The 27605-nt window shown below is 36.9% G+C and overlaps 1 protein-coding gene across 1 annotated transcript in view; it reads right to left on the bottom strand.

The window, feature by feature from the left end:
* Nucleotides 1-18478: 18478 nt before the first annotated feature.
* The window catches only part of ARL6IP6 (ADP ribosylation factor like GTPase 6 interacting protein 6), a 38575-nt gene continuing 29448 nt past the window's right edge, over nt 18479-27605 (bottom strand). The window contains exon 4 of the mRNA XM_047721736.1: nt 18479-19907. Within this exon, the coding sequence (XP_047577692.1) occupies nt 19814-19907 (94 nt within the window). The 3' untranslated portion in view covers nt 18479-19813. The remainder of the gene's footprint in view (nt 19908-27605) is intronic.

Below are 27605 nucleotides of genomic sequence, written 5' to 3'. Positions count from 1 at the left end.
TCTAATGGGCAATCTTTGTTCTGGGACTCCCTGGGACTTTGTTAGAGCTGCACTGAGGCCTGAGGATTACTAATGAAACCTCCTTCCTCTTTATTCAGGTCCCTGTAAGAGAAGAGTAACTATCTTTTGACAAACTCTCAGGGTTCCTAAGACTAACCTCAGGCTTGGCGATTTGCTGGGACTCACAGGACTCAAAGGCTATTATACTCAGGGTTATAGTTTAGGAAAGTGAAAGGATACAGATTGAAACCAAGAAAGGGAAATGCACATGACGCAAAGGCCAGGGGAAACCAGGCATAAGCTTCCAAGTATCCCCTCCCAGTACAGTTGCATGGGGACCCACTTAATTCTCCCAACACATGTTGACAACACAGGTGAAATACTGCCAGCCAGAGACACTTACTTGAGCCTTGGTGTGCAGGGTTTTTATTAGGGTTCAGTCATGTGTGTGTGCAATACCTGTGTGATTGACCACAGCTACTCAGATTCCAGTCCCTCTCATCTCAGAACAAAAGAGGCATTCAGCATAAATCATGTCATTAGAATGAATTTATCTTGTCAAACTGGTACAGCATGGCCCAAGGCCTCAGGCAAATAAAAACACTCTTATCAGGAAGAATATTCCAAGACCTTTGTATTTCAGCATTTGTTTCTGCAAGATTCCATTGCACTGTATAATAAAGCAGTAGCCCAAGTGTACTTCTTTAAAATCTGTGCCCAAAAGTCTTGACACTTTAATCTTAATAAATTACTGGTGTCTTGTAATGCTAAAGGATATCTAGATTATGCTGTTGTTTGTTTTTTTTTTAAGATTCTATTCACCCATTTGACAGAGAGAGAAATCACAAGTAGGCAGAGACGCAGGCAGAGAGGGGGGAAGCAGGCTCCCTGCTCAGCAGGGATGTCTAGATTATGGTGATTTTAAAGTTAAAATCTTAAATACATTTGGGCACTTGAGCCAGAGTGTTTTTCTGATTTTTATATCAGAAATTGTCATGTCACCTGTTTACCCCCTTAAGACTATTGAATCAGACCTATTAAATATAGGATTTTTTTCCTCATTTTGTTTTGTCTTTGATAAAGCCAGGATTATACACTAATCTCATTTTGCAATTTAGCTTTCACTTAAAGCTGTATCACGGACATCTTCATTTTTAACGCCTACATATTATCCCATCCTTTGTAACGACTGCCTAGTATTCCATTGTGAAAACGAACAAAATATCTTTAATCTTGTGTTGTGATCATTTAGGTTGTCTCCTGCTGTTCACTATTAAAACAATTCTTCAATTAATACTTCTGAAAATGTGCATAATTAGAGTGACAGGAGTTGACTCTATGCAGCATGCAAGAGTTTTGTTACTATTTCCTGACAATAAAAGAACCCTCATTGCTAGACAGGGAAGCCACCCCATATCTTAACTTGCATTCTCTTAATTTGCATTTCTAAGGCAATACCTAACACATTCCAGAGAATTTCACATCTAGCATCTTAATCCTCACAAAAACTATAGGTAGCTAACTAGAGGGTATTATGCTTAGTGAAATAAGTCAATCAGAGAAAGACAATTATCATATGATCTCCCTGATATGAGGAGGTTGAGAGGAAACCTGGGGGTTTGGGGGATAGGAAAGGAATAAAGGAAACAAGATGGGATGGGGAGGGAGACAAACCATAAGAGACTCTTAATCTCACAAAACAAATTAAGGGTTGCTGGGGGTGGAGGGGAGGGTGGTTGGGTTATGGTTATTGGGGAGGGTATGTGCTACGGTGAGTGCTGTGAAGTGTGTAAACCTGGCGATTCACAGACCTGTACCGCTGGGGCTAATAATACATTATATGTTAATAAAAAAACGACAACAACAACAAAAACTATACATAGCTAAATACTATTTTTAAAAAAGTTTTGTATTTTCTCATTATGAAATAATATACATTTACTGAAACTTTACACAATGCAGAGACCCATAAAGAAAATGACCACCACCTGTAATTTAACTGCTCAGAGAAAACCTGACAGTATTTCAATGAATGTCCATATTTTCTGTCTGTGCAGTTATGTTACATAGTTCAAACTCAGCTTTATATACCTCTGTGTCCTGCTTTTTAAGATATAAGAATATTTCCCACTACTCCTCTTGATAACCATCTTTTTTTAATGCTGTGCAATATTCCATTGTGTTTCTGTACCATATGCTGCCAATCTTTTAGTATGCTTTCCACTGTTTCCTACTCCAACTTATTTGCTGTGAAGGATATCGTTGGTGTTATAGAGGATTTTTCTGTTTTATATTACTTATTTAGGGAAAAGCCCTAGAAGTGAAACTGGGAGATCAAAGCTCTTGATATACTGCCCAACTTAAGGTTTCATTAGTCACCCATTAAATTGTTCTACCAAGTCTTCAGATAGTCAACCAGAAAGGAGTATATAATATAGTTTTAGCATTCCTATACCGCCTTGCTTCATGGTATTAACATCAACCATTTACTATGTATTTTTTCTTCTTATATTATCAGAAAAATATCCCTTGATATAGGAATATATTAATAAACATAACAAATTATTAATAATAAGAGTTTGCTATAATATACTTTAAAAACTTGTCCTTTGGTTTCACTATTCATATTCCATGGTGGGGTGTCATATTCTTTGTATTACTTATATCCTTAAGATTAATGTTTTAAATACTAAGAAATTCACAGTTGTTTAAGATTTTAATTGTTGGGTTGGAGGATTATCTGCCTGTTTTGGGTAGCAATAAACTACTAAATTTATTTAAATGTCTTATCTAAGATTTTTTTCTATGAAAAACTAATTTCTTTTCACTAATTTTATTTCTGAGACACTTCTATAAAGTAAAAATTTAATTCTTTTTTTAAAGATTTTATTTATTTGACAGAGAGAGAGAGAGATTATAAGTAGGCAGAGAGGCAGGGGGAAGCAAGCTCCCCGCTGAGCAGAGAGCCCGATGTGGGGCTCGATCCCAGGACCCTGAGATCATGACCCGAGCCGAGCGCAGTGGCTTAACCCACTGAGCCATCCAGGTGCCCCAGTAAAAATTTAGTTCTTATTGGGAAACAAATAATTTTGATTTATAAAATAGACCTCCATGATTCTTTTTGTCTCTGTAGACTTCTGTCACTAGGTGAAGTAGAAAAATTTATCAAGATAGGTTTTTAAGAAACGTTTTCTGAGATTCACTCTAGTGGGTCCTTCAATCTAAAACCATTCTATCATGGGGCACATGGGTGGCTCAATCGATTAAGCAACTTACTCTTGGTTTTGGCTCAAGTTGTGATCTCATGGGTCATGATCTCCTGGGTGCTGAGATTGAGCCCTGCCTCCCCTCCTAGATCAACAGGGAGTCCACTTGAAGATTCTATCCCCCCGCCCCTCCCTCCACTCACACCATGCAACCTCTCTAAAATAAATAAGTAAGTCTTTAAAAACAATTAGAAAGGGGGCACCTGGGTGGTTCAGTTGGTTAAGCATTTGCGTTTGGCTCAGGTTATGATCTGAGGTCCTGGGATCAAGGCTCACACAGACCGCGGACTGTCAGCGGTGAGTCTGCGGGGGGATCCTTGGATAAGCAGGTATGGGGTGGATTCGGCGTGGCAGACAGAGAGGCACACTCAAGGCATGTATCAGCTGCTGCGATTTATTGCGGTGAATATCAATTTTTATATGCATTGTACATGGAACATTGGCACAGGATCAAATATGATGTTTCTTACTCAGAATAGCCTAACATTTGGTTACGTATTAGCCTGAAGTTAGCCTAAACAATAGCTATTCAGCCTGAGGTTATACTTGCTGGACATGTGGTTTTGACTAGTTTCCTATTGCCTATTTAGTCCCTTCAGCGGGGCGAACCGACCTAACGGATATTGATTAATTGTACCTTTGTCCATCTATTTAGGGAACTATATTTTACTTTCCTTCCCTTATGAGTAACCCACCGCGTGAGGCTTGAATCATATATTCCTGTGTAAGGAAGTGGTGCATCAGTGGGTTGCAATTTATAAGGACCTGTATACGTGCCAGGCGTCCATCAGTTTCCCTCAATCTTTACTTGCAATGTGTGATTTCCCCGACGTACTTTTAATCCTAAATGTTTATAATAATCTTCATCCTTATCGTGTTTACTTTTAGTCTCACTTTGTGTGGATCTTTTATTCCTATTTCTTGTAAGTCTTCCTAGTTCTAACTTTTGTAAGGCGTCTAAAATTTCCCCAAAAGACCCCGAAGAATTCTTAAGCATAATGATTAAAGCTTGACCTAGATCAGAGTCTTTATTTGTAACAGTTCTGTTGTTTGAGAGCGATTGCCAAGAAACAATAAGCCTAAAGCAATGGTGATAAGAAACACCCAGGTGCTGAATGCGGCCCAGCAGATCCCCAGGAGTGGAACACAGCTTCTTGGGAGCTTCTGCGACCCAATACCAGAGGGCTTAGCCACTTCAGGCACGTACCCTTGGACTAGCAGCCATTGAAGCGATTTGCTTGCCATGCTGCACAGTCTCTGGTGCGGGTGCGGCAGTTCCTCCTTTTTTATTTTTTAGACGAATGATAGCTACCTCCTCCTTGAGGTTTGCTAGGGACCGCAGTAACACCTTAAAAAGAATGGGAAAGATAATAATGACAATGAGCGCTAATAAAGCTCCTACACCAAGGCATATAAAATATTGAATCCATGTCCATGGATTCAAATTTTTAATTTTCTCGGTGAGGGAAGAAGCTAGTCCACTGATGTCCCAGGAACTGAGATGAGCATTGCTCATTTCTGTTATTTTATCCTGCAATTCTCTCATGTTGTAGGAAATATCTGTGTCTTTCCAAATTCCTAATAAGTGATTTCTAGTTCTATTCCAGTCTTCAGTAGCATTATATGACAATGGAGTTACGCAGATATATTTAAAATCTGCATGACATTTGGTGGACAGCCTGGCTTTTAGGTTAGCCATATCTTGCCCTAATTCTAATACTACTTCTTCCAAAGCATTTAATCTGATCTCTAGTTTTTGATCAATAATACATTGCTCTGAAAGAGCTAAGGTTATGTTTTTATGCATTTTATTCACATAATGTGCAGTTTGCATTGTTTTTACTAACGCTGTGGTTGAAACTGCAAAAGATGTTATGATAGCAATGAGTGCAGTGATACCTAATATGAGACCTGCTATAAAGCGTTTAGGTCTGATCAATTCATTGAGTGTCTTCAAAGTTTGTAAGGCTGAATTTTCATACCACGTCTTATTTCCTAAATCTACAGGCACTAATACGTAAGCAGGTCTTTTGACCACAATTACAGTAGATAGGTCCTTATCAAAGTTAGAATCAATACAATTTGATAAAATACAAGCAGGACAATGAATTTCATATGAATTACCATATTTTTTCACATGTATCATCTTATTAGATCCTATTAAAAGAGCAAAAGGATATGGCACACAGGCTATAGCAGCATGAATTGTATAAGCAGTACTCTTAGGTTCCTTCACTAAAATCATATTAGCTGCAGCAGTTAATCTAAACAGATCACTTTGCCCTGGAAAGAATTTATCATTCGTTATATCTTTTAAGAACCAAATGGGTGATACCCATCCTGCCGAATACCATCTACTAATGGGCTCCTGTGCTGGTGGCTGGTAATTATTGAATTTATTGGTGTTATTTATCAAATAAGCATTGTAGTTGTAGTCAGGGGAAGACATAGAGAAATCCCATATCTCTTCTTTACTCCCCATAGGATGGTATTTACATCCCTTATACATAAAGCCACAATCAAGCCAATGAGGATATTCATCTTCATATCCTTCCCAGTAATAATCTTTTTTATATTTAAGAGGACAGTGTTTTAAATGATTAGGGATTTTCTCTTTAGGATCTACTGTATCATTATAATTATAATATCCCAAAGTCTGTAGTTGAATTTCCCATATATGTCTCTTACCTTCTGGTACGTTCTTACGTTGTCCTGATTCCTTGCTTGCCTCTGGAGTGTCTGTCAGAAAGGTTCTATAGCTGACTGACAGACATCCGGGAGGTGGGACTCCTTTAAGTGTGAGACATATGGGCAGGGCATCAGAGAGCCCTTGATAATTTACATACCCTGAAGAATTTTGGCCCATGTGGAAATCAGGGGATCCCCCTAAAATTTCAGTAATATTAGTCATTACTTTAACATGTTCTCCTTCATGCCAACCTACAGGGTGTAATAAGGGAGGTTTTGGGATGTATGCCCAAAAACTCTCTGCATCGGCCAGGGTCATCTGACCGTTAAGTACAGCTAACATTGCCAAGAACAAATACATAGGTTGATCAGGTGTCTGAGTTTTCGTCAGGATTGCTTTTGCCTCTTGGGTTAGCGTTCGCAGTTGAGTGAAGGTTGGAACTTTCTTTTCTTTTTGTTTTCTTCTCCAGTTGCATCCGGCTGAACTTGCTATTTGTCGTCTGTGCTTTCGTTTTCGCTTCGGTCGTTGCTTCTGCTGAGCAATGCCGAATGAGCCGATCTGGGATCCAGATGGGGGATTCTGCATCCTGTGGAAATACACAAGCATAGCCTCGTCCAGAGGCAATTAACACATCGGGCCCTTTCCAAACTCCTTCTAAAAGATCCTTCCATTTTACCAAGGGATGCCTATCATTTTCAGGCTTTCTCCAATGTCTTTCTGCGGCAGTTGTACCTTGATCATTGTGATTTAAATAATTAAGTACAAATAGTGCGTGATTTAAAATATGATGGGGAGAATAATATGAATTAGCAGATCTTAATTTTTGCACTTGTGCTTTAAGAATTTGATGAGTCCGTTCCACAATTCCTTGTCCTTGAGGGTTATAAGGAATTCCTGTTTTGCATTGAATATGCCAATTATCCAAAAATCTTTGGAATCCTTTTGATGTATAAGCAGGGCCATTATCTGTTTTTATCTGTTGAGGGCGGCCCATATATGCTAAGCTGGCTATCATATGTTGCATAACATCCTTTGTAGCTTCTCCTGCTCGAGCTGAGGCATAAATTAAATGAGAATATGTATCTACTGTCACATGCACATATTTCAATTTTCCAAATTCTGGGATATGTGTTACATCCATTTGCCAAATGTTATTAGGTCTTAATCCTCTAGGATTGACTCCCATCTTCTGTGTACTATTTGATTCTGGACAATGTTTACATCGTTTGACTATCTCCCTAGCTTGTTCTCTGGTCAATTTATACTCATACCTTAAAGCCTGTGCATTCTGATGATGCAAGGCATGACTATTAATTCCTTCTTCTAAAGCTGTCATGATTCTTGTATAAGAATCAGCAAGAGCATTCCCTTGACTAAGAGGTCCGGGTAATTGAGTATGACCTCTTATATGTGCAACATGATATTTATTGACTCTTTGCAGTATCAATAGTTTTAATTCTTTCAATTTCTTAGTGATTTTTGTTCGAGGAGAAACGGTTGCAGTTTCCAGAGCAGGAAATAGGCCAGCCGCATATTTTGAATCTATATAAAGGTTAAGGTCTATTTCCTTCTTTGTCAAATCTTGATCTGCACTCATTCTTCCAATGTTTTCCCTTTTTACATCTGGGGCATACACCTGGTGGGGGTTTTTTGACCTCTTTTGTCCCTTTTGGACAGTCCTTTTTCATATGACCTGAACTCCCACAGGAGAAACATGTAAGCCCTTGATTTGATTGGCCATTGGGTCTTTTCCCATTACCATAAGTTTGTCTTATAAAGGCAGTATATTTCTGTCCTTTCATGGCTGCTGCATAGGCCATCCCCTGAACCACTGCAGGGGAAGCATCTATGCATGCTTTAATATATTCTTGCATAGTCCCTGTGCGTCTCAAGGGTCTTATAAGATCCTGACACAAGGAGTTGGCATTTTCCCATGCTAATTGTTTTAATAATATGTCTGTGCCTTCGCAATGAGGCATCATTCTATTTAAGGCTTCCTCTAGTCTGGAGACAAAATCTGCATATGGTTCTTCATTACCTTGCTTTATTCCAGCCAAGACAGTCTTTTTGGCCCCTGGTGGAGGAATAGCCCTCCATGCTAAAACTGCATTAGTAGTAACTTCCTTCAATACAGCTTTTGTTAGCTTAATTTGGGACACAGGGGTAAGGTAAGCTCCTGTGCCTAACAGCATATCTAAAGTTATCTTCAAGCCTCGTTTACCTGAGTACCTTTGTACTGTTTCTTTGCATTTATCTTCATATTCTGTTCTCCATACTACATAATCCCCTGGTGTTAAGGTTGATTTTGCTGTTTGATGCCAATCGTGTGGAGTCAACCATTGGCTAGCAACCATTTCAACCACCTGTATGGTATAGGGTGCTGAAGGCCCCATATTTTTTACAGCTCCTTGCAATTCTTTTAGAGTTTTTAAAGGCAATGGTTCCCAGACAGGAGAATCCTCATCATCACTATCTCCAGTATATACTACTGGAAAAACGAAGGAGGTATCCCCTTCATCTCTTGCTTGAGCCATGGCTCCTGCAAATCCCACAGGAAGCATATACTTTCGACGTGGGGCAGGGACTGGCCTTTTATGTTTCACTTTGGGGCGAGCCATTAGTACATAATCATCCTGATCTTCATGGTACCATGCTGCCTCATCCTCTAAATCAGCCTCATCTTCAGGAGAAAGAATATCATCACTATCAGTATTAGGCAAATCTTTGCCATGAGTGGAACCATAATTCTTTTTATTATCTCCACAAAGTTTTGTAGCCTCTTTTGTTATGGAGGCAGCTTCTGCTGATAACAATACCAAGTCTGATTGTTCTGTTAGGATTTCCCTCATTTGTAACCATATGGGGTAAGCCTGTCGAGGGACTGATTCTTCCCCATGCTCTGCTGTATACCGTCTCATTTCTCTCCCGACCCGTTTCCAGTCTTCTAAATTAAGACCTCCTTCTTCAGGAAACCATGGGGAAACTTTCATAAGGAACTGATAAAATTCTATAGCTGTGCCCTCTTTTACTTTTAACCCCCGTTCAGTGAGAAGGCGTTGTAAAACTGACACAAAAAGTTTCTGACCTTTTGATCCTGAGCCGCCCATGATGCACTTAATATTCCTTTATTACTCACCCTTAACCTGCTATACCTTCTTTATCAGGCGGGACTGCAGCTCCCTCGGTGAGATCCTATCCACCCCTGAAATAGGAGAAAAAGAATATACCTGTCCCAAGGTCCCTGTTCGGGCGCCAGCTGCCGCGGACTGTCAGCGGTGAGTCTGCGGGGGGATCCTTGGATAAGCAGGTATGGGGTGGATTCGGCGTGGCAGACAGAGAGGCACACTCAAGGCATGTATCAGCTGCTGCGATTTATTGCGGTGAATATCAATTTTTATATGCATTGTACATGGAACATTGGCACAGGATCAAATATGATGTTTCTTACTCAGAATAGCCTAACATTTGGTTACGTATTAGCCTGAAGTTAGCCTAAACAATAGCTATTCAGCCTGAGGTTATACTTGCTGGACATGTGGTTTTGACTAGTTTCCTATTGCCTATTTAGTCCCTTCAGCGGGGCGAACCGACCTAACGGATATTGATTAATTGTACCTTTGTCCATCTATTTAGGGAACTATATTTTACTTTCCTTCCCTTATGAGTAACCCACCGCGTGAGGCTTGAATCATATATTCCTGTGTAAGGAAGTGGTGCATCAGTGGGTTGCAATTTATAAGGACCTGTATACGTGCCAGGCGTCCATCATTTTCCCTCAATCTTTACTTGCAATGTGTGATTTCCCCGACGTACTTTTAATCCTAAATGTTTATAATAATCTTCATCCTTATCGTGTTTACTTTTAGTCTCACTTTGTGTGGATCTTTTATTCCTATTTCTTGTAAGTCTTCCTAGTTCTAACTTTTGTAAGGCGTCTAAAATTTCCCCAAAAGACCCCGAAGAATTCTTAAGCATAATGATTAAAGCTTGACCTAGATCAGAGTCTTTATTTGTAACAGTTCTGTTGTTTGAGAGCGATTGCCAAGAAACAATAAGCCTAAAGCAATGGTGATAAGAAACACCCAGGTGCTGAATGCGGCCCAGCAGATCCCCAGGAGTGGAACACAGCTTCTTGGGAGCTTCTGCGACCCAATACCAGAGGGCTTAGCCACTTCAGGCACGTACCCTTGGACTAGCAGCCATTGAAGCGATTTGCTTGCCATGCTGCACAGTCGCTGGTGCGGGTGCGGCAGGTTAAGCATTTGCGTTTGGCTCAGGTTATGATCTGAGGTCCTGGGATCAAGGCTCACACAGGGCTCCCTGCTCAGCAGGGAGTCTGCTTCTCCTTCCCCCTCTAAACCTTCTCCCCATATTCATGCTTTCTCTCTCAAATAAATAAAATCTTTGAAAAATAAAAATAAAAAATAAAAATAAAAAATAAAACTATCCTATCAGTTCTGTGAAATTTTTCTTATTGGATGCCTTTAGGATACTTAAAAGTATGATTCTCATTTTGTTTCTCCAGACCTGAATACAAATGGAAATTTGCTCAATCTGAAAGTGCAATTTTATATAAAAACTGATATAAAATAAATGTCATGCACTCTATATTTTATATCAATATGAACTTGTAACATCCAACAATGTAAGCACTAGTTGTATTTAATGTAAAATGGAAAATTATACTCTCATTACACTTTTAGATTCAGCATACTGACTTTCACCTTAGGCAGATTTGTACGGCACTCAGAATTATAAATGATTATAACTTGCCTAGAAGTAGTAATTACTTTCTCAGTATCTAGCTAAAATACAGATATATAAAGTTCTATCTTTTTGATACATAAATTGTGCTGACAGAATTTAAAATGGTAGTTAAAAAAAAAAAAGGCTAAACTTTCAGCATCGAAGCCAACACCTACAAAAGTTGGGAGGTGCGGGAGTGGGAAGTCAGGATTTTGTTTTTAATTCGTAACTTCAGGGTGCCTGGGTGGCTCAGTTGGTTAAGTGTCTGCCTTCACCCTGGTTCATGATCTCAGGGTCCTAGGATGGAGCCCTGACCAGCGGGGGAGTCTCCTTCTTCCCCTCCTCCTCCCCGTGCTCTCTTTCAAACAAATAAAATCTTTAAAAAAAAAAAAAAGGAATTCATATCTTCCTGGACATATACTGAACTGTTTGTCCACATTCATTATGGGGCTGACCCAAAGCCACTAAAAGGTTGGCCTTGCAATCTTCTCTAAAGAGAAGGAAAGTATTTCAGTGAGTCCGAGATGGGCCCATCCCAGCAGTTAGTTCCATGTAAGTAAGTGTAAAACAATGTTGATTTCTAAGGAGAGAGAGAGAGAAATAGGGAGTATGGCACTGGAAGAGGCGTCAAGGCAACAGTATTATAAGTTTTATTGGAAAAAAAAAAAAGGCTGCCAGGGTAAATGTCGGCAATTTTCATGCAGTTCAGTACTCTTTCATAGTGGTAACACAAACAACTCTTGGTTACTTCCCAGAACGTTTCCCAGAAAATTGACTCCATCTCTTAAGCATTCTACCTTTGAAAACTGCACCACTCATCATTCATGGTCTTGACTAACCTTTCTCAAAGCTACCTTGATTTTTAGCCCTCACTGTCTATAGGTAGAAACTCTATATCCTAAGTTTGCAATGCACTGAGGAATTTTTTCCTTCTAAAACTATCACATGAATTTTAAGGCTCCTTTATTATTTTTATATATTGGGGATTTGCACACATCCATTTAAATCCTATTCCTTTATGATTTAATAAATCACTAGTGACTCCCCCCCCCACCACCACACACACACACTTTTGAGCTTAAACTTCAAACAGAGGCCTTCTTACACTCAATTTTGGTCCATCTTTTCAGCATGGGTTTGAAACATTTGTGACTTTCTCTTGAGTAGTAGAGGACAGAAGTTTAATTGAAAGTATGTATTTTAATTTGTTTGCAACACTTTTCCTGGTGGTCTCTTACATACACATTTGGATTTATCTTTCCCATAATTTTCCTTTTTAAAGATTTATTTAGTTATTTTATAGACAGCAAGAGCGCATATGAGTGGGAGGAGCAGAAGGAGAAGGAGAGAGAATCTCAAGCAGACTCCATGCTGAGTGCAGAGCCAGTCTCCGGTCTTAATCTCATGACTCTGAGATCATGACCTGAGCTGAAACCAAGAGTTGGGTGCTTAACCAACTGAGCCACTCAGGTCCCCCCTTTCCCATAATGTTGCCAAGTCGTCCACTAACAAATATGCCATTTGTCCTGCCTATTTGTTTCTGAGATATTCTTACAGTTTTCTCCAAATTCTAGTAGTAGACCTCAGTGTCATTGTGAATTTGGAAATTTTGTTTTACACTTCTTCAGATTATAAGTAAAAAAATATTACCATTCTAACCACTGATGCTTGACAAACCATCTAGTATTGCTGGATACCTCTTTACTCAGAGCAATGACTTGGAGTTTTGTTTAATTTAGGTCTTTATCCCAGTGACTTGATATTTAAGACTACTTTACTGTGGAGGCTGGTTCTGATATTTTAATTTATGAAAATCTAAATAAATTATCCTTTAATTTTAGATAAAAAGGATAATTTTGATTATCCTTTAATTATACCACTTATCTGCTAAATCCAATGGCAGTGCAAATGGTCAGATCTAAAGAAAATCCAAGAATATATTTTAAAAATCGCACAAACGTTTTTCAGCCTTTCTTGTATTTTTTAAAAATTTCAGTATTATACAAAAAGATTTTTTTTAACCAGTGTAGGAAACACTCCTGTGTTTGTAATAATTTTTCTTAGTGTCTATTTATATAAGTTGCACAAGATCTGAGGTCAATTCCTTGAAAATTATTTTTCATTTTTCCTTACACTACTTTGTAATTCTATGCAGATTAAATGTTCAATAAATGTCATAAACAATTACTGAGCATCTCCTGTAAGCTTCAGTCTAAGTATTATGTACATTAAAAAGAGTCTAAAAGAGTCTTTAGGAAGAGGAGTCATTATAAAATAATAAGGCCAAAGAGTATGAGATCATTTTTAATATTAGAGTGGCTGGGTTATGGACATTGGGGAGGGTGAGTGCTGTGAACTACATAAGACTGACGTTCACAGATCTGCAAATAATACATTTTATGTTAATAAAGAAAATTTGAAAAAATAATAAAAATAAAATTAAAAAAATAAAAGCAATGGATCCAGGTGGCAGAAATCACTGTAGAACAAAGTTTTTAAAAAGAAGCTTTGTGGACAGGTGGTGGTGAAAAGCTGACATATGATGAATTCTTAGTTAGCAGTTAGCATAGTTAGCAGGCTGAGGGAAATAGGCTCCCCACCGAGCAAAGCCCGATTCGGGGCTTGATCCCAGGATCCTGAGATCATGACCTGAACTGAAGGCAGAGGCTTAACCCACTGAGCCACTCAGGCCCCTAGTCCAGCACTGCTGACTGTTATTATGTCATTCATTCACAACTCAAAACTTGGGCAGGAGCATACAAGTGGTGGGCACCAAGTTTACATACTAACCATTGGAGAGAAAGAAAATATCTAATCTCAGCCTTCTCTAATGTAATGTGGAGCCATGCCTCCCACAAACACGTTAACAAGGAATTCTCCCAAAATAAAAATGGGTTGTGGGGCTGAGAGGTCCATAAATGACAAAATACCCACTAGTGTCCACTCCTTTGCCTGTCCAATATACACATAGCCACAATTTCCCATGATTAGACCTCTTCAAGAAATTATCCGACCTAACATAGTACAACCATTTCTCATTCAACTGAGAATACACCCTTCCTCACAGGAAAGCAATCAAGTCTCATAGGTTACTACATTCAATTCCATATCCAGGATCTCAGGAATGTCCCTTCCTCCTCAGTTCTATAGTAAACCCAGTCACAATATTCTGGAATCTGTGCACTAAATTGCAATTAACTAATGTCAAAAATCCTATATACAACAATGGAAGAAAAAAATCTAAATTTGGTTAAAATACACACATGTCATAGAAAGGAATATAGGTAGAGGCTATATAGCAGTTTTTGAAACTGGTGTGAGACCCTAGATTGTATTTATGAATATATTTTGTCCATTATCTATTCCATGTTCCCTTGACGTTCAGCTAGAATTTTTAACAGGTGTAGGTTTTTTATCCAGTGGGGGTAACTAAAACCTCATTCCTAAGGAATTTGAGCTCCTCTCTATGTTAGACTGTTGAGATCTTCTAACTGGAGAGTTTAAGAAGGAAGCAACTCAGGGCCTCTGGGGTTTTGTCCATACTCATAGTGTAGCAGTAACTTGATTTGTCCTTGGTGGATTATCAACCACTCTAGCACCTTAACACCCATTTTGTCGGCGCCCAGTGCTTTAAGGAACTTGAAATGGCCAAATAGGTCTCAGCTTCCAATTCAACAACAGCATTGTTGTATATAATCTTTATGGAAGCCTTTCTCTCATTAGTATAAAGCAGGCAGTATATACAGATGTGAAGAAAAGGTTTTGTGCATGAATTTTTTTAGTGAATTCTTTGACTGGAAGTAGTATTATGTGGTAAACTCCAGTAACATACAAGGCCACTGCAGTTAATGACTAGTGTCTGTGACAAACTTGCTAGCCAGAGGTCCAGTGGGTACTGGCAGAGACAAGTCCCCTTAGGCTAATAACTCTTTGCTCTTGAGAAACAGCTCATTCTATCTGGCTTTTTGGAGAATGAACACCTAATCTCAGAACTCCAGGTAACCCTGACCATTCTGAACAGGATGTTATCCAACTCATCTCGACATAAATATAAATCAAAGATTCTCACCTTGGCACTATTGGTATTTGGGCCCCCATTATTTTTTCTTGTGGCGAGTGGTCTTGAACATTGTGGGTGTTTAGCAGCATCCCTGGCTTATCAATTAGTTGCCAGTAGTGCCCTGCAATTGTGACAATCAAAAATGTCTCTAAACATTGTTCAGTATTTCATTAAATTGTTAAATTTTACCCCTGAGAAGCAAAATTGCCCTCAGTGGGAAATCACTGACCTAAGGGCATCCTTTGAGTTCTATTATCCAGGAAAAGTGTCCTGAACCAGTACTAAAGGCATGAGTAACTGGAGGGATCACATTCCCAGTATGCTCCCCTGCCATGCTGCCTCTTTTCATTCAGTTCACAACTGTGGCCTCATGAGGGTTCCACAGGGATAACTGATGTTGGAAAAAAATTCAACCTTGACTTAGAGGTGGTTCTGTGTGTTATGTTACTACCAGCCACAAATTAGGTGATGGGGACCATTAAACCCCCTGTTCATGGGTCACAGCAAAGGGCAGGAAAAGGAAGTCCCTCTAGGGAGCAGAGCTTTGAGCAATTCATTTTGTCTCCTTGACCTGAAGAGACATGGTATGAAATAAGATTATGTATAATCATGGAAAGTGAACATGAAGTTTGGCTGGATTCTCAGGGGCTCAGAAAAGGATTGGTGTCAACTTAAGAAAGGTTGGAAGGGGTATATAGATGGATCTTTTAAAATATTTCTGAGCTTTATTAATACTCACAGCAAAGCCCTCACTGTGAACGAGGCTCTGAGTAATTAGGTATGCAAGACAACCTTTTCTGTAAATGTTGGTATCTTGTGAAGCTGGTGCTAAATGAGAGTATAAACAAAGTGCCAGGATGGCAAGGACGGAGTATACAAATAGAATCACACTTTCAGATGCTTTTCTGACTGCTCCTTCTCCTTCTCTACCTCCCCAACTTTTCTTTGCCAAGACCACTTCTACTGGTATTGTATGTCGGGGGAGAGGGAGGGGTGTCAGTCAGCTACCTGGTAGCCAACTAATCCCATTAGAAGAGGTAATGTTTTAATTTTATCCTCATTAGTAGATATTATGGTCTTTTCGCTATTTTTATCCACAATACTTCTGGCAGGACCACCATTTATTGGACTTATTAAATAATTTACACATTATCATGGATTCCCACACAACATTGTTCTGGCCAAGGAATTAATTAAACAGAAGAGGTAAGATAACGTTCTTGAAGACTTAGTTATGAAGGCAACTGAGAGACAGCACTTAAAGTTCAGGTCTTTCCGAATGCAGTACATATTTATATCCAACAACTGATTTTTAATGCTATTTCTCCTATTCCTATATAAGCTCCAAGAACTAAAAAGCCTCTCATTATTACACCTAATTAAGCTCTCTCAAGTTTTTGCTTTTTTGTTCCTCTGACTCTAGACTCTACTGTGTTTAAAGATTTTAATATTTAAGAGTTCAAAAGAAATTAGTTGAAAATAACTGGAAGTTCAAACTGCTGCATGGTAATTTTGGATTCTTTATGACACCACGTAATCTGGCAAGAAAAGATGGTTGCCATGTTAGTTGGGGTGTTTTAACCCTATAATATAGTTGCTGTCACATATAAGAGCAGGAAAGAATATAGAAGAAAAACTGAAGATTCTCTGAGGTATGTTTTTATATTACATATTTGGTGGTAAAAGAAACAAGACTTAGTCCTGTCTAAAATAAACTTGGTCACTCTATTACAGAAGAAACCTAATTGTTCAAGGTAGTAGCCAAGACAAAAATAAAAGAACAGATGCAGAAGTCAAGTCTCATGACCTGATGCTTAAATAAAACAGTAACTCCCACCTGTATTTTCTTGCTGTCATATGTAACATGTATTTTAACAGATTTCCCATCTCTTCCTGTTGTATTAAAATGACTGCTCAGGGGGCGCCTGGGTGGCTCAGTCTGTTGAGTATCTGACTCATGATTTCACCTCAGGTCATGATCTCAGGGTCATGAGATCAAGCCCCTTGTCAGCCTCTATGCTGGGTGTGGAGCCTGCTTAAGATTCTTTCTCGTCCTCTCCTTCTGCCCCTCCCACTCATGGTCCTCTCTAAAACACACATACATACACACACTGTTCAGTGTAATTTGCAGAACATCAATGAGAATGTGGTAAAACTAGAAAAATGAACATGGCCTGAAGGCCTTGGACTCGGATGTAGTAAATGAGAGCTGCATTGTTAGGCATGAATACATTTGGGAATTCAAGTATAAAAGGAATAATATGTGTGTGGAAATTGAACAGCAAAGAGTGAAGTGTAGTGAACATTTGTTTTTGTCATTATCTGGTCACCCATCCCCAAAGAATTCCAGATGCTACCCCCAATTACAGAAGACAAAAGAGTCGGCACATAACCCAATCTTGGCCAACTGTGCACTCTCTCCAAGGACTCTAAACCCTTAGCTGATCTTGCAAGTAACAAGAACAAATGACAGGAATGATTCATTCGATCATCCTGACCAGGCTGTCCCACTATCAAACAGTTCCTTTGCTTCTACCTTGAGTACTTTTCTCCTCTAGTATTTTCCTGGTTCCTGCCCACCAGTTCTGAGAGTAACTGGCTATCCTTTCATTAAATTCCCTTTCTCTTAAGTTAGCCAGTTGGTTTCTGTTGTTTGTAGTATAGGGCCTTGATCCAATCAAGAACAGAGCAGAAATGGAAAAACAGACAAATATAGAAAATCTCTTTTAAAATGTTTTACTAGAAATCTACCTTTTCTAAGAACCTACTTTTGACATTGAATATTTTTATGGACTGCAGGTTTGTTCCCTCCCAGAATTCATTTGTTGAAACTCTAAGCCCCAATAATATAGTAGCATTAGGGGGTAGTGCTTTGGGAGATAATCAGGTCATGAAGTTGAAGGCACCACGATGAAATTAGTATCATTATAAGAGGAAGAGAGCTGGCCCTCTCTCTCTACCAAGTAAGGATAAAATGAGAAGACAGTTCTCTGTAAACCAGGAAGAGGTCTTCACTGAAATCCAATCTTTCTGGCACCCCTGTTACAATCACTGTGGCCCAGAGAGATGAGAAGCTAGGATTGACCCAGCTCTGGTTTATATACCTATCCTTACTCAATCACTCTGCTATGGAAATAGGATGGTTTAAATTTGGATCCTATGATGAACTGCAGAGAAGAACTTCCCCAGAAAGAGGAGTGCTAGTTGGGAAGAAATAGTGTTCCAGAAGAAATAGGGTACCAGAAGAAATGTCTACAGATATATATTGATATGTATTTACATTATATGTATATATAATATCTTATAGATACCTACATACAGAGGGTGTACTGTAATATTTTTCTTAGTCATAGGACACAAAAAATCTGGAAGGAGCTATCCGAATTGGTTGAGGGGGAGGGAAGGTTTGGAAGGGTGGAAAGAAGAAAAACTAATTTTGTTACCTATATGTTCAATTGTAGTGGAAGAGCTGGGAGAGCGCGAAGAGAAAGGGAGTAAACATAAATTCATTTCAACCACTTTGGAAGGAATACTCTAAGTAATAGGATTTGTATATGTACATAAGTGTATACACACACACACACACACACACACACACACACACACCCCTCCCCCCATATTAATCTAACCACTTCAGATAATTTAAATTGGAGCAGCATTTGTCATTTCCAATGGAAGGTTTCTGAGAAGCAAAAAAGTGTTAAGACTTAAAAATACCATTAAATCATTTACTCAGTAACAACACTTAGCATATAACAGGAACACACTGCACATACTCACTTCCCATTTAGCCTGAATAAGTTGTTTTGATACACAATGCTTTCCTAATATAAATTTTTCTATGGCCAGGGAACACAGCATTTTAAATAGCCCATCTTTCTAAAATTGAAGCAAATTTCTAAACAGGTATTTAGAAAAGAAGTAGGAACAATAAGGATAACTACTATAAAAACAAACACAATTGTAGGACATTTAAATATGAAAATTATGAAACATATATAAAAAGATTATACATATATACATTATCAAAATACCTTTTCTATTTTGTTAACTAAATCTTTGCGACTAAAAACAAAGTAGTTCAAGCATTTCCAAATATAAAAATTTTAGATTTATATTTATTAAAAACAAAATAATATCAGTTCTGTTGGAATAATCATATACACACCAAGAAAAATATTTGCAACTGTGGAAACAGAAATAGTGAACAACTTCAACTTTCTCAATATCTTAGTGGTTTAATTAATTTACTTTTTATCAGATTTTTTTTGTTAAAATAGGTTTACTTAATTTTAAACTCAGTTCACTGTGTTTGTTTTTTGTGGGATTTTTTTTGTTTTTTGTTTTTTAAAAAAAAAAATACTTACTTAAAATGGTAGGTATTAGGCTTCCCTCAGCTAAAAAATAACATATACATTTGTTTAGATGTAGCAATTTTAAAAACATACAAATTCAATATGTAGTAGGAAAATATATTAAAAAAACACATAAGGAATTATACCCCATTAAAAAATATAAATGCACCTTCTGTTGATTATTACTATTGAAAACTATTCTGATTTCAAAGTAGCTTCTATAAAATGTCAAAGTAGTAGGCATTGTTTGCTTTTCTAATATCATGAATAAATAAGTATTTCTATCTCATTTAAACAGTCCACTAGTATTTCTTAGCAAAAATGTAGTATTATACATAGCATTATCCCATATTCAAGTTTTCATGTTTGAATTCCACTAAAATGTTTTCTATAATTTATAAGGACAATGCACACGAAAGTAAAAAGACGAGGTAAACACCTTACATTTTTAAGAAATTACTTGAAACTTAATACTCAGATATTCTCAATGCCTAAGTTCTAGAATGGTGCTTACAAAGGTCCTTAAACACAAAACAAAACAAAACGGTCCTCCAAAATGATGATGATATGACATATCTGAACCACAGACAGCAGGTTTCTTGGTCTTCTGAGTAGACAAATGATGAAATGATGTTCTTCCCTTTGTTATAAAGCAACCATGACTAAGTTTTACCAAAAATATTGCTTCAGTGTAGGTTTACATGAGGCACCATGCTACAGTAAGAGCAGCAACAATGCCATTCAAAATTGCCATGCTATAGCCCATGTGGAAAGAATGTCCAGTCAGTTTCCTAGGGGGAAAAAAAAATGAAAAAAGGAAAATGTAATTTGGTATAACAGAAACACCATCAGTTTTTATTGAAAATGCTTATAATGTAAAAAATGTTTCCCTAATATTTTACATATTAATACACATGTTAAAAAAGAATACTGGATATTTGCAGGATTAGTAAAGTTCTCTTAAGTTCTCTGTCAAAAACTATCCTGGTTATCAAATACAATTTTTCAGTTTCATTAGACCAAAATGTTCAGTTTAATCCCTTATACTTTTTCACTATTCTTCATAGTCACTAAGTGTATCATAACCTAATTCTATGGTATAAATCTTATTATACTACAAGCATGTTCTTTCATTAATTAGCACTGTTTCCCTGTTCTCTTGTTCTCACTTAGAACTAAAAATATGTATTATTTCAGGTATTTGTCCTGTCTGTACCATTTTTAGATCACAAGAAGAAACTACTCTTTCTGTAAGCACTAAAAACAGCACTTGTCCATATGTAAATCATAAATCAGATTATGTCTTTTATAGACATTTCAGTTCTCAACTTAATAGGTTACTTAATTGAAGTAGCTTTCAATGAGTTCCTAAGTATTAGCAAAGACACATCTCTTGTTTTATGATTATTATGAGTGCCAACTAGCTTATGTGCACAGATTTCCCCTGACATTTGATCCCTCTTACAGCAATTTTACTTAATTTACTACATTTTAAGTTTCCTCCCACTATTGCTTATTACTTTGTTTATCCTCATAAAGATGAGATGTGCTAAAAAAAAATAGAAGCTAATATCTAAATGGTGCCAGAGGAGGAACAGAATCTTTTCCTCGCTGGAACAATCCAAATTGAGGATATACAGGGAGGTGCACTGCAGGAATAAGAGCCCAAAGTCATCAGTAGTAAGAGCTGAGGGTCACCATGCTTATGCCCTTTTATCTCTCCTAAGGACAGCTCACAGACAGGGAGGTATTTGGATTTCAGTTAACATTTGTAGCCCTATAAGATCTGTGGCAAGAAATGAAGATACACTCCTTGTAGAATACCATCTCTGCATTCACCTCAGACTATAGAAGGCCCTGATAGCCTGATAGCCACTATTATTATTATTCATATTCTCCACTCAACCTCAGTCACCCAGGGGTTAATTTAAGATGCCTCATGTGTTACCATTATTAAGGGTTAATCTACTTCACCATGTTACCTACTATATGGTAAAATAAAATAGATACACTAGATGACTTATCTCTTAAAAAAACTCCCTCAAATATATATTGATTAATGAACAGAAAGCTAATTATAAAATTGAACTATCAACCTGTCATTCATTACTTAAAAACCACTAATGACCCAAGAACATTTAAATTCATACTAACAAAATGAAGTTAATCATGGAACAGAATTTCAGGAGTTAATTGTTCTCTTTTACTAGTTTTTGACCCTGGACTCCCATAAAAATAGAAAAGCCTCTGAAGTTACAGTTTACTAAACTACAATATAGGTATGCATAACTGAATTTTATGGAGATGCACATGCTCAAATGTTAAGCAACCCTTACATAACAGGCAAAGCAAGGAATTTTAATGGCAATGAAGAAATGCTCTAGAGAAGTGATTTTTAGCCTTTCTACCATCTCAAATGTACCATATTTCCACTAGGAACACTGTATCAGTTGTCACACATGTACTGTTAGGCAAGGGACTTAAAATCTTTGAGGAATCACTTGCTTTAAAACTCCTTTTCAAAATACTCATCATTATTTTCCCCTCTGGGGAAGAAAGACAACCCCTGCTGGCAGGTTTTTTCTCCTATGACTTATTTGTGATCTTTGAAGTACTGAAGAAAACTGAAGGTATCCTGGTGCCCCTTTGTCAACACCCTTCACTTATCTCTTATAAAGGGCATGTTTTGAATTAAAAAACTAGGACCAAGTATAGTACATATCTTACTCAATCTCTATATATGCATGCTACTTTCTAAATTAAAAGTATACACAGTAAATCGCAAATGCCTAACATTCATATAGATCAATGAATTTTTTCATGGTACACCCTTATGTACCAACCATCCAGATCAAAAACAAAACATTTCCAGTACCATAGAAAGCTCCTTTGTTCCTCTTCCCCATCCACCTTCCCTCCCCCAAATTCTGAGATAACCACTATAACCATTTGTTTTCATGATGCCTGGTTTCACCTGCCCCCATCTACATGCCCTCATATAATACATTTCCTTCTGTGTCTAGATTCTTTCACTCAATATTATGTCTCTAAGAATCACCCATGTTGTTATATGTAACATTAGCATGTTCTTTTGTATTACAGTTTAGTACTCCACTGTATAAAAATAATAAAATTCACCCATTCTACTACACTCATTCTAAACAAGCATTTGGGTTGTTTCTAATATGAGGTTCCTATACATAGAGATACTAGGAATATGATGCTACATATCTTTGTTGGGTAGGAGACACCTGTACTCATTTCTCTTGGGTAAATGCTAGGAGTGGAATTGCTGGGTTTTAAGACAGAAGTAAATTTGGCTTTAGTAGAAATGTCAAACATTATACCAAAGTAGTTGACTACTGTACACTTCTACTGGTAATGTAGGAGTTTCAGTTGTTCCACTCTGTCACCAACATTTAGTATTATCAGTCTTTTTAATTTTAGTGACTCTGCATTTTATGCTGTTGTGATTTAAATATTTTTTTTTCTGATGACAAACATACTTATTGCACATTTAAAATTTCCCTTTTTTGAAACTCCTGTTTATCTTTTGCTTTTTTCTACTGGTTTACAGAGCTCATTACATATTTTATATATAAATTCTTTGTCAATAGTATGTGTCGCAAAAATCTTCTTCAGTTTATGACTTGTCTTTTCACTCTCTAATAAGATCCTTTGATGAACAAGTTATTAAATATAGTCCAATTTACAAAAAATATATATAAATAAATAAATAAATAAACATAGTCCAATTTACTTCTTTTTAATGTTTAGTACTTTTCTGTGGCCTTTTCCATGAATCTTTCACTACTCCAAGGTTATAAAGATATACTATTTTTTAGAAAAACTTTATTGTTCTTCCTTTGACTTTTTGGTCTATAATTCATCTAAAATTTTTGTATATTGCATAAGGTAGTGGCCAATGCCCATTTTATTCCTTATGGATATCCAATTGTTTCAGCATAAATTATTGAAAAGACCATCTTTCCCCTACATAAATTGTTGTGTTGTCTTGTCCTAAGTCATATAACCATGTATGTCTGGTCCATTTTTAAACTTCCTATTCTATTCTTTGTGTTTATTCCTCATAAAAAGGGACATTTGTTTATCTCTGATAAAATCAACAACTTTCCTATACAGCAGCATTAGCCAATTAAAAAAATCCTATGCTACATAAATGAAATTAACATAACACTGTATGGTAACTAAATGAAACTTAAATAAAAACAGAAAAACCCAAAAAGAAATTTTATGCTAAAAGTAAAAGATCCTTAGAATGAAAACTATCAAATCTTAGAAACACAAATAACAATGTGCAAGACTCACATGAAGATAATCATAGAACTTTATTGAAGAAGATCTAAATAAATAAGAAGACATCCTGTGTTCTTCAGAATTGAAAACAATATTGTAAAAATGGCAATACTCCCTAAATTGATCTATAAGCTCAGTACAATTCCTCAATTTTCCTTTCCAACTGCCTTTTTCTGAAGATATGGACAAGCTGATTCCAAAATTCATATGGAAATAAGAGACACTAAATGTCAAAATAATACTGAAAAAGAACAAAGCTGGAAAACTCATACTTCCCAATTTCAAAACTTAACACAAAGTAATCAAATGGTATGGTACTGGCATAAGGATAAACATATAGACAAATGGAACAGAATTAAGAGTCCAAAAATAAACTCATAGATCTATGGTCAATTAAGTTTCAAAAAAGGTACCGAAGACCATGTAGTAGGTAAAGTCTTTTCAACAAATGGGTGCTGGGACAACTGGATGTAAAAGAATGAGTTTGATCCTCTAACTCATATAACATACAAAAATTAACCCAAAATGGACCAGACCTACATGAAATAACTAACACTACAAAACTCTTAAAAGGAAGCATAGCTAGAAATTTTCACAACCTTGAATTAAGCAATGATTTCTTGGATAAGCAAGAAAAGAAAAAATAAATTGGATTTCATCATACTAAAAACTTTTGTGCTTCAAAGGACAACATCAAGAAAGTTAAAAGACAACCCAGAGAATGGAAGAAAATATTTGCAAATCATATATAACTGTGACCTACTATCTGAGATATAAATTCTTATGACTCAAAAAAAAAAAAAAGACAAAAAACTCAATTTTAAAAGGGGCTTAACATTTGAACAGACAGTTCTGTAAAGAAGATATACATTGGCCAACAAGCACATGAAAGGATGCTAGACATTAGTCACTCTAAAAATGCAAATCAAAGCTGCAATGAGATAACACTTCATACCCACTAAGATGGTTACAACACAAGAAAGAAAAGAATAGGTTATGGGTGAGGATATGGAGAAATCAGAAGTCTCACACATTGGTACAATATAGAATGGTACAGCTCCTGTAAGAGAGTTTGACAGTTCCTCAAAAAGTAAAGAGAGTTACCATATGATCCATCACTTCCATTCCAGGTATATACTCAACAGCTAAAAACATGTTTTTACACAAAAATTTCTATCTGTATGTTCATAGCAGCACTTTTCTTAAGAGATAAAAAGTGGAAACAAACCAAATGTCCATCAACTGATAAATAAAACGTGGCCTATTCATACGATGGAATGTAATTCAGCCATCAAAAGGAAAGAAGTATTGATACAGGCTACAACATGGATAAACTTTAAGACCACTACACTCAGATATTAAAGAAGAAGCCAGACATTTTAAAGACCACATTTCTGGGACTTGTATGATTCCATTTACATGAAATGCCCTGAGTAGGCAAATCCATAGACAAAAAGTCTAGAGGAGGAGATGACAGAGGAGTAACTGTTAAGTGTGGGGTTTTCATTTTGGAGTGATAGGAATGTTCTGGAATTAGGCAGTGGTAATGATTGTACAACACAGATAATATACTGAAAATCACTGAGTTATATGCTTTAAAATGCTGAGTTTCATGTTATGTAAATTATATTGTAATAAAAAATAAAACTTTATTGAAAGACATTAAAAGAGTATCTGAGTAAAGAGAAATAACCTACCATAATCTGGGAATACTCAACACTGTAAAGATACCAACTACCTCAGAAAGAAACTATAAATTCAATGAGATCTCAGTAGTAGCTCAACAGAATTATTCTGGTGGGAAATAAAACTTTGATACTAGGTTTATCTCACACAGTAAACATGCAAAAGGAGAAAAGAAAAATTCTGAGAAGTCATAATATAAAAACAAAGCAGTTTTTAACAAAGAAGTTAATAGAACCAGAAAAAGACAGAATAGATTTTAGCATCCAGAAACAGATCTATGTTTGTAAGTTTAAGTTATATAAGGGCTGGGGGAAGAGGTGAGGAAATATATGTATGGAAATTTTACATTTTACCAATAGGCATTTTTAAGACAGAAGGAACAAAACTGACTATTATTTTCAAGTTCCTCCCTCCTTTTCCTAATCATAGTTTTTCATTTATCAGTGTAGGAGAAATCAAGATTCAGCTTATCTTCAAAAGAGCTATCACTATATTTACAAGGAATAAAAAGAACTGGTGATTTTAGGCAGTTTTCCTTCAGCCCTTTGGTTTGGTTTTGCGATCCCACAAGTTCTATGAATATTAAGAAAAAAAGAATAAGATTAAATGGGGGAGGGCCTGTAATTCTAGTGTTTATAGGTTTTTCAAAGGCTCACTCTCAGTGTGAGGCTCAGAAGGTATTTCTGGTCTATTACAAATTCTTTCTTAATTTTATTTATTTATTTAATTTTTAAAAAAATTTTTAGAAAGATTTTATTTATTTATTTGACAGAGAGTGATCACAAGTAGGCAGAGAGGCAGGCAGAGAGTGAGAGAGGGAAGCAGGCTCCCTGCCAAGCCGAGAGCCCGATGCGGGACTTGATCCCAGCACCCTGAGATCATGACCTGAGCTGAAGGCAGAGGCCCAACCCACTGAGCCACCCAAATGCCCTAATTTTATTTATTTTTAAGATATTATTTGAGAGAGAGAGAGAGCACACATGGCGCGCACACACACACAGAAGACAGGGGAGGGCCAAAGGGAGAGGGAGAAGCAGACTCCCTGCTGAGCAGGGAGCCTGACGTGGGGTTCAATCCCATAACATGAGATCCTGACTGGAGTGGAGGGTAGATGCTTAACTGACTAAGCTCCCCAGATTCCCCTCTTTCTTAATTTTAATTTGCATGCATGTATAAGGTAAGGCACTATTGGTCTTATACAAAATAAAAACCCTACTGGCCCAAAGCATCTATTGTGTATTGTTTCATTCAGTTTTATCATGAGGTTTACTAAGGATTCCAAAATGTTTCTTATTGTTATAAGTCATTCATGACCTTTTATTTCATAATCTGAAGCAGTCACACACTGTAAGGCAAATGGTAATAAAACAGAGGGGAGGAGGGGGTTGGGAAAGTTTGGTAGAGTATATACAATTTTTGCTTATTAATTCTTCTATAATTTCATGAAGGAAAATGTATGGAAAAGGAAAATGATTAGCACTTTCCAGGGGCACCTGGCTGGCTCAGTAGATGGAGCATGCAACTACTGATCTCAGAGTTGTGAGTTCAAGCCGCATGTTGAGTGTAGAGATTTTTTAAAAAACACAAAAAAGAGGTTATATGCTATGGTGAGTGCTGTGAATTGTGTAAGACTGATGAATCACAGACCTGTACCCCTGAAACACACAATACATTATATGTTAATAAAAAATTAAAAAATAAATATACTTGTATCCTAAAAAATAATAATAATTAAAAGGGTAGCACATTCTTCTATTATGTATTTTAGACCAACAAAGCAAAATAACTATGGTTTTTAAATCCTACATAATAAAGTATAATATGGGAAACTTGATCAGATATATAATAAAAAAATTTCTATCCAGAATAAGTAAAACATCAGCATTATTTAATATTAATATTGTCAAACCCACAAAAGTAGATAGATAACACCCAGCCCTGTCAAGCTAATTTGATTTTGTCATGCCATGCAGAGTTCTAATTTTGGACTATGCTACTGAATAGATGGAAAACACACGAACACACACACATACACACACCCCACAAAGAAATCAAATCCTATCACCTTATAGCACTATTTAATGGAAATGTTTAACTTTGATAACCTTCCATTTTATTTCAGCATTCACACAGTCTCTGAAATAGGCTTAAAGAAATTTTGAAAATGACGTGACTATTTTTAGAGACTTGCTACAATTATTTCAAATATCAGTGTGACCAAGAAAATGAATTCAAAATAAAATGCTTTCGAAGCCACTCATATTTTCTCCATATACCTAAACACACTGTAACAAATTAATTTTCCTAAAACACCCCCTGTTCAAAATGCTTTTGTGTCAACTGTATATAAAATATAAGTGTGGGATAGGTGGCTCAGTTGGTTAAGCATCTGCCTTCCATCTGGGATCAAGTCCCACATTAGGCTCTTGCTCAGCGGGGAGCCTGTTTCTCTCTCTGCTTACCACTCCCCCTGCTTGTGCTCAATC

This window comes from Lutra lutra, chromosome 3, assembly GCF_902655055.1.
Source record: "Lutra lutra chromosome 3, mLutLut1.2, whole genome shotgun sequence".
Taxonomy (NCBI): Eukaryota; Metazoa; Chordata; class Mammalia; order Carnivora; family Mustelidae; genus Lutra; species Lutra lutra.
This window is presented reverse-complemented; position numbering and strand designations above follow the sequence as displayed.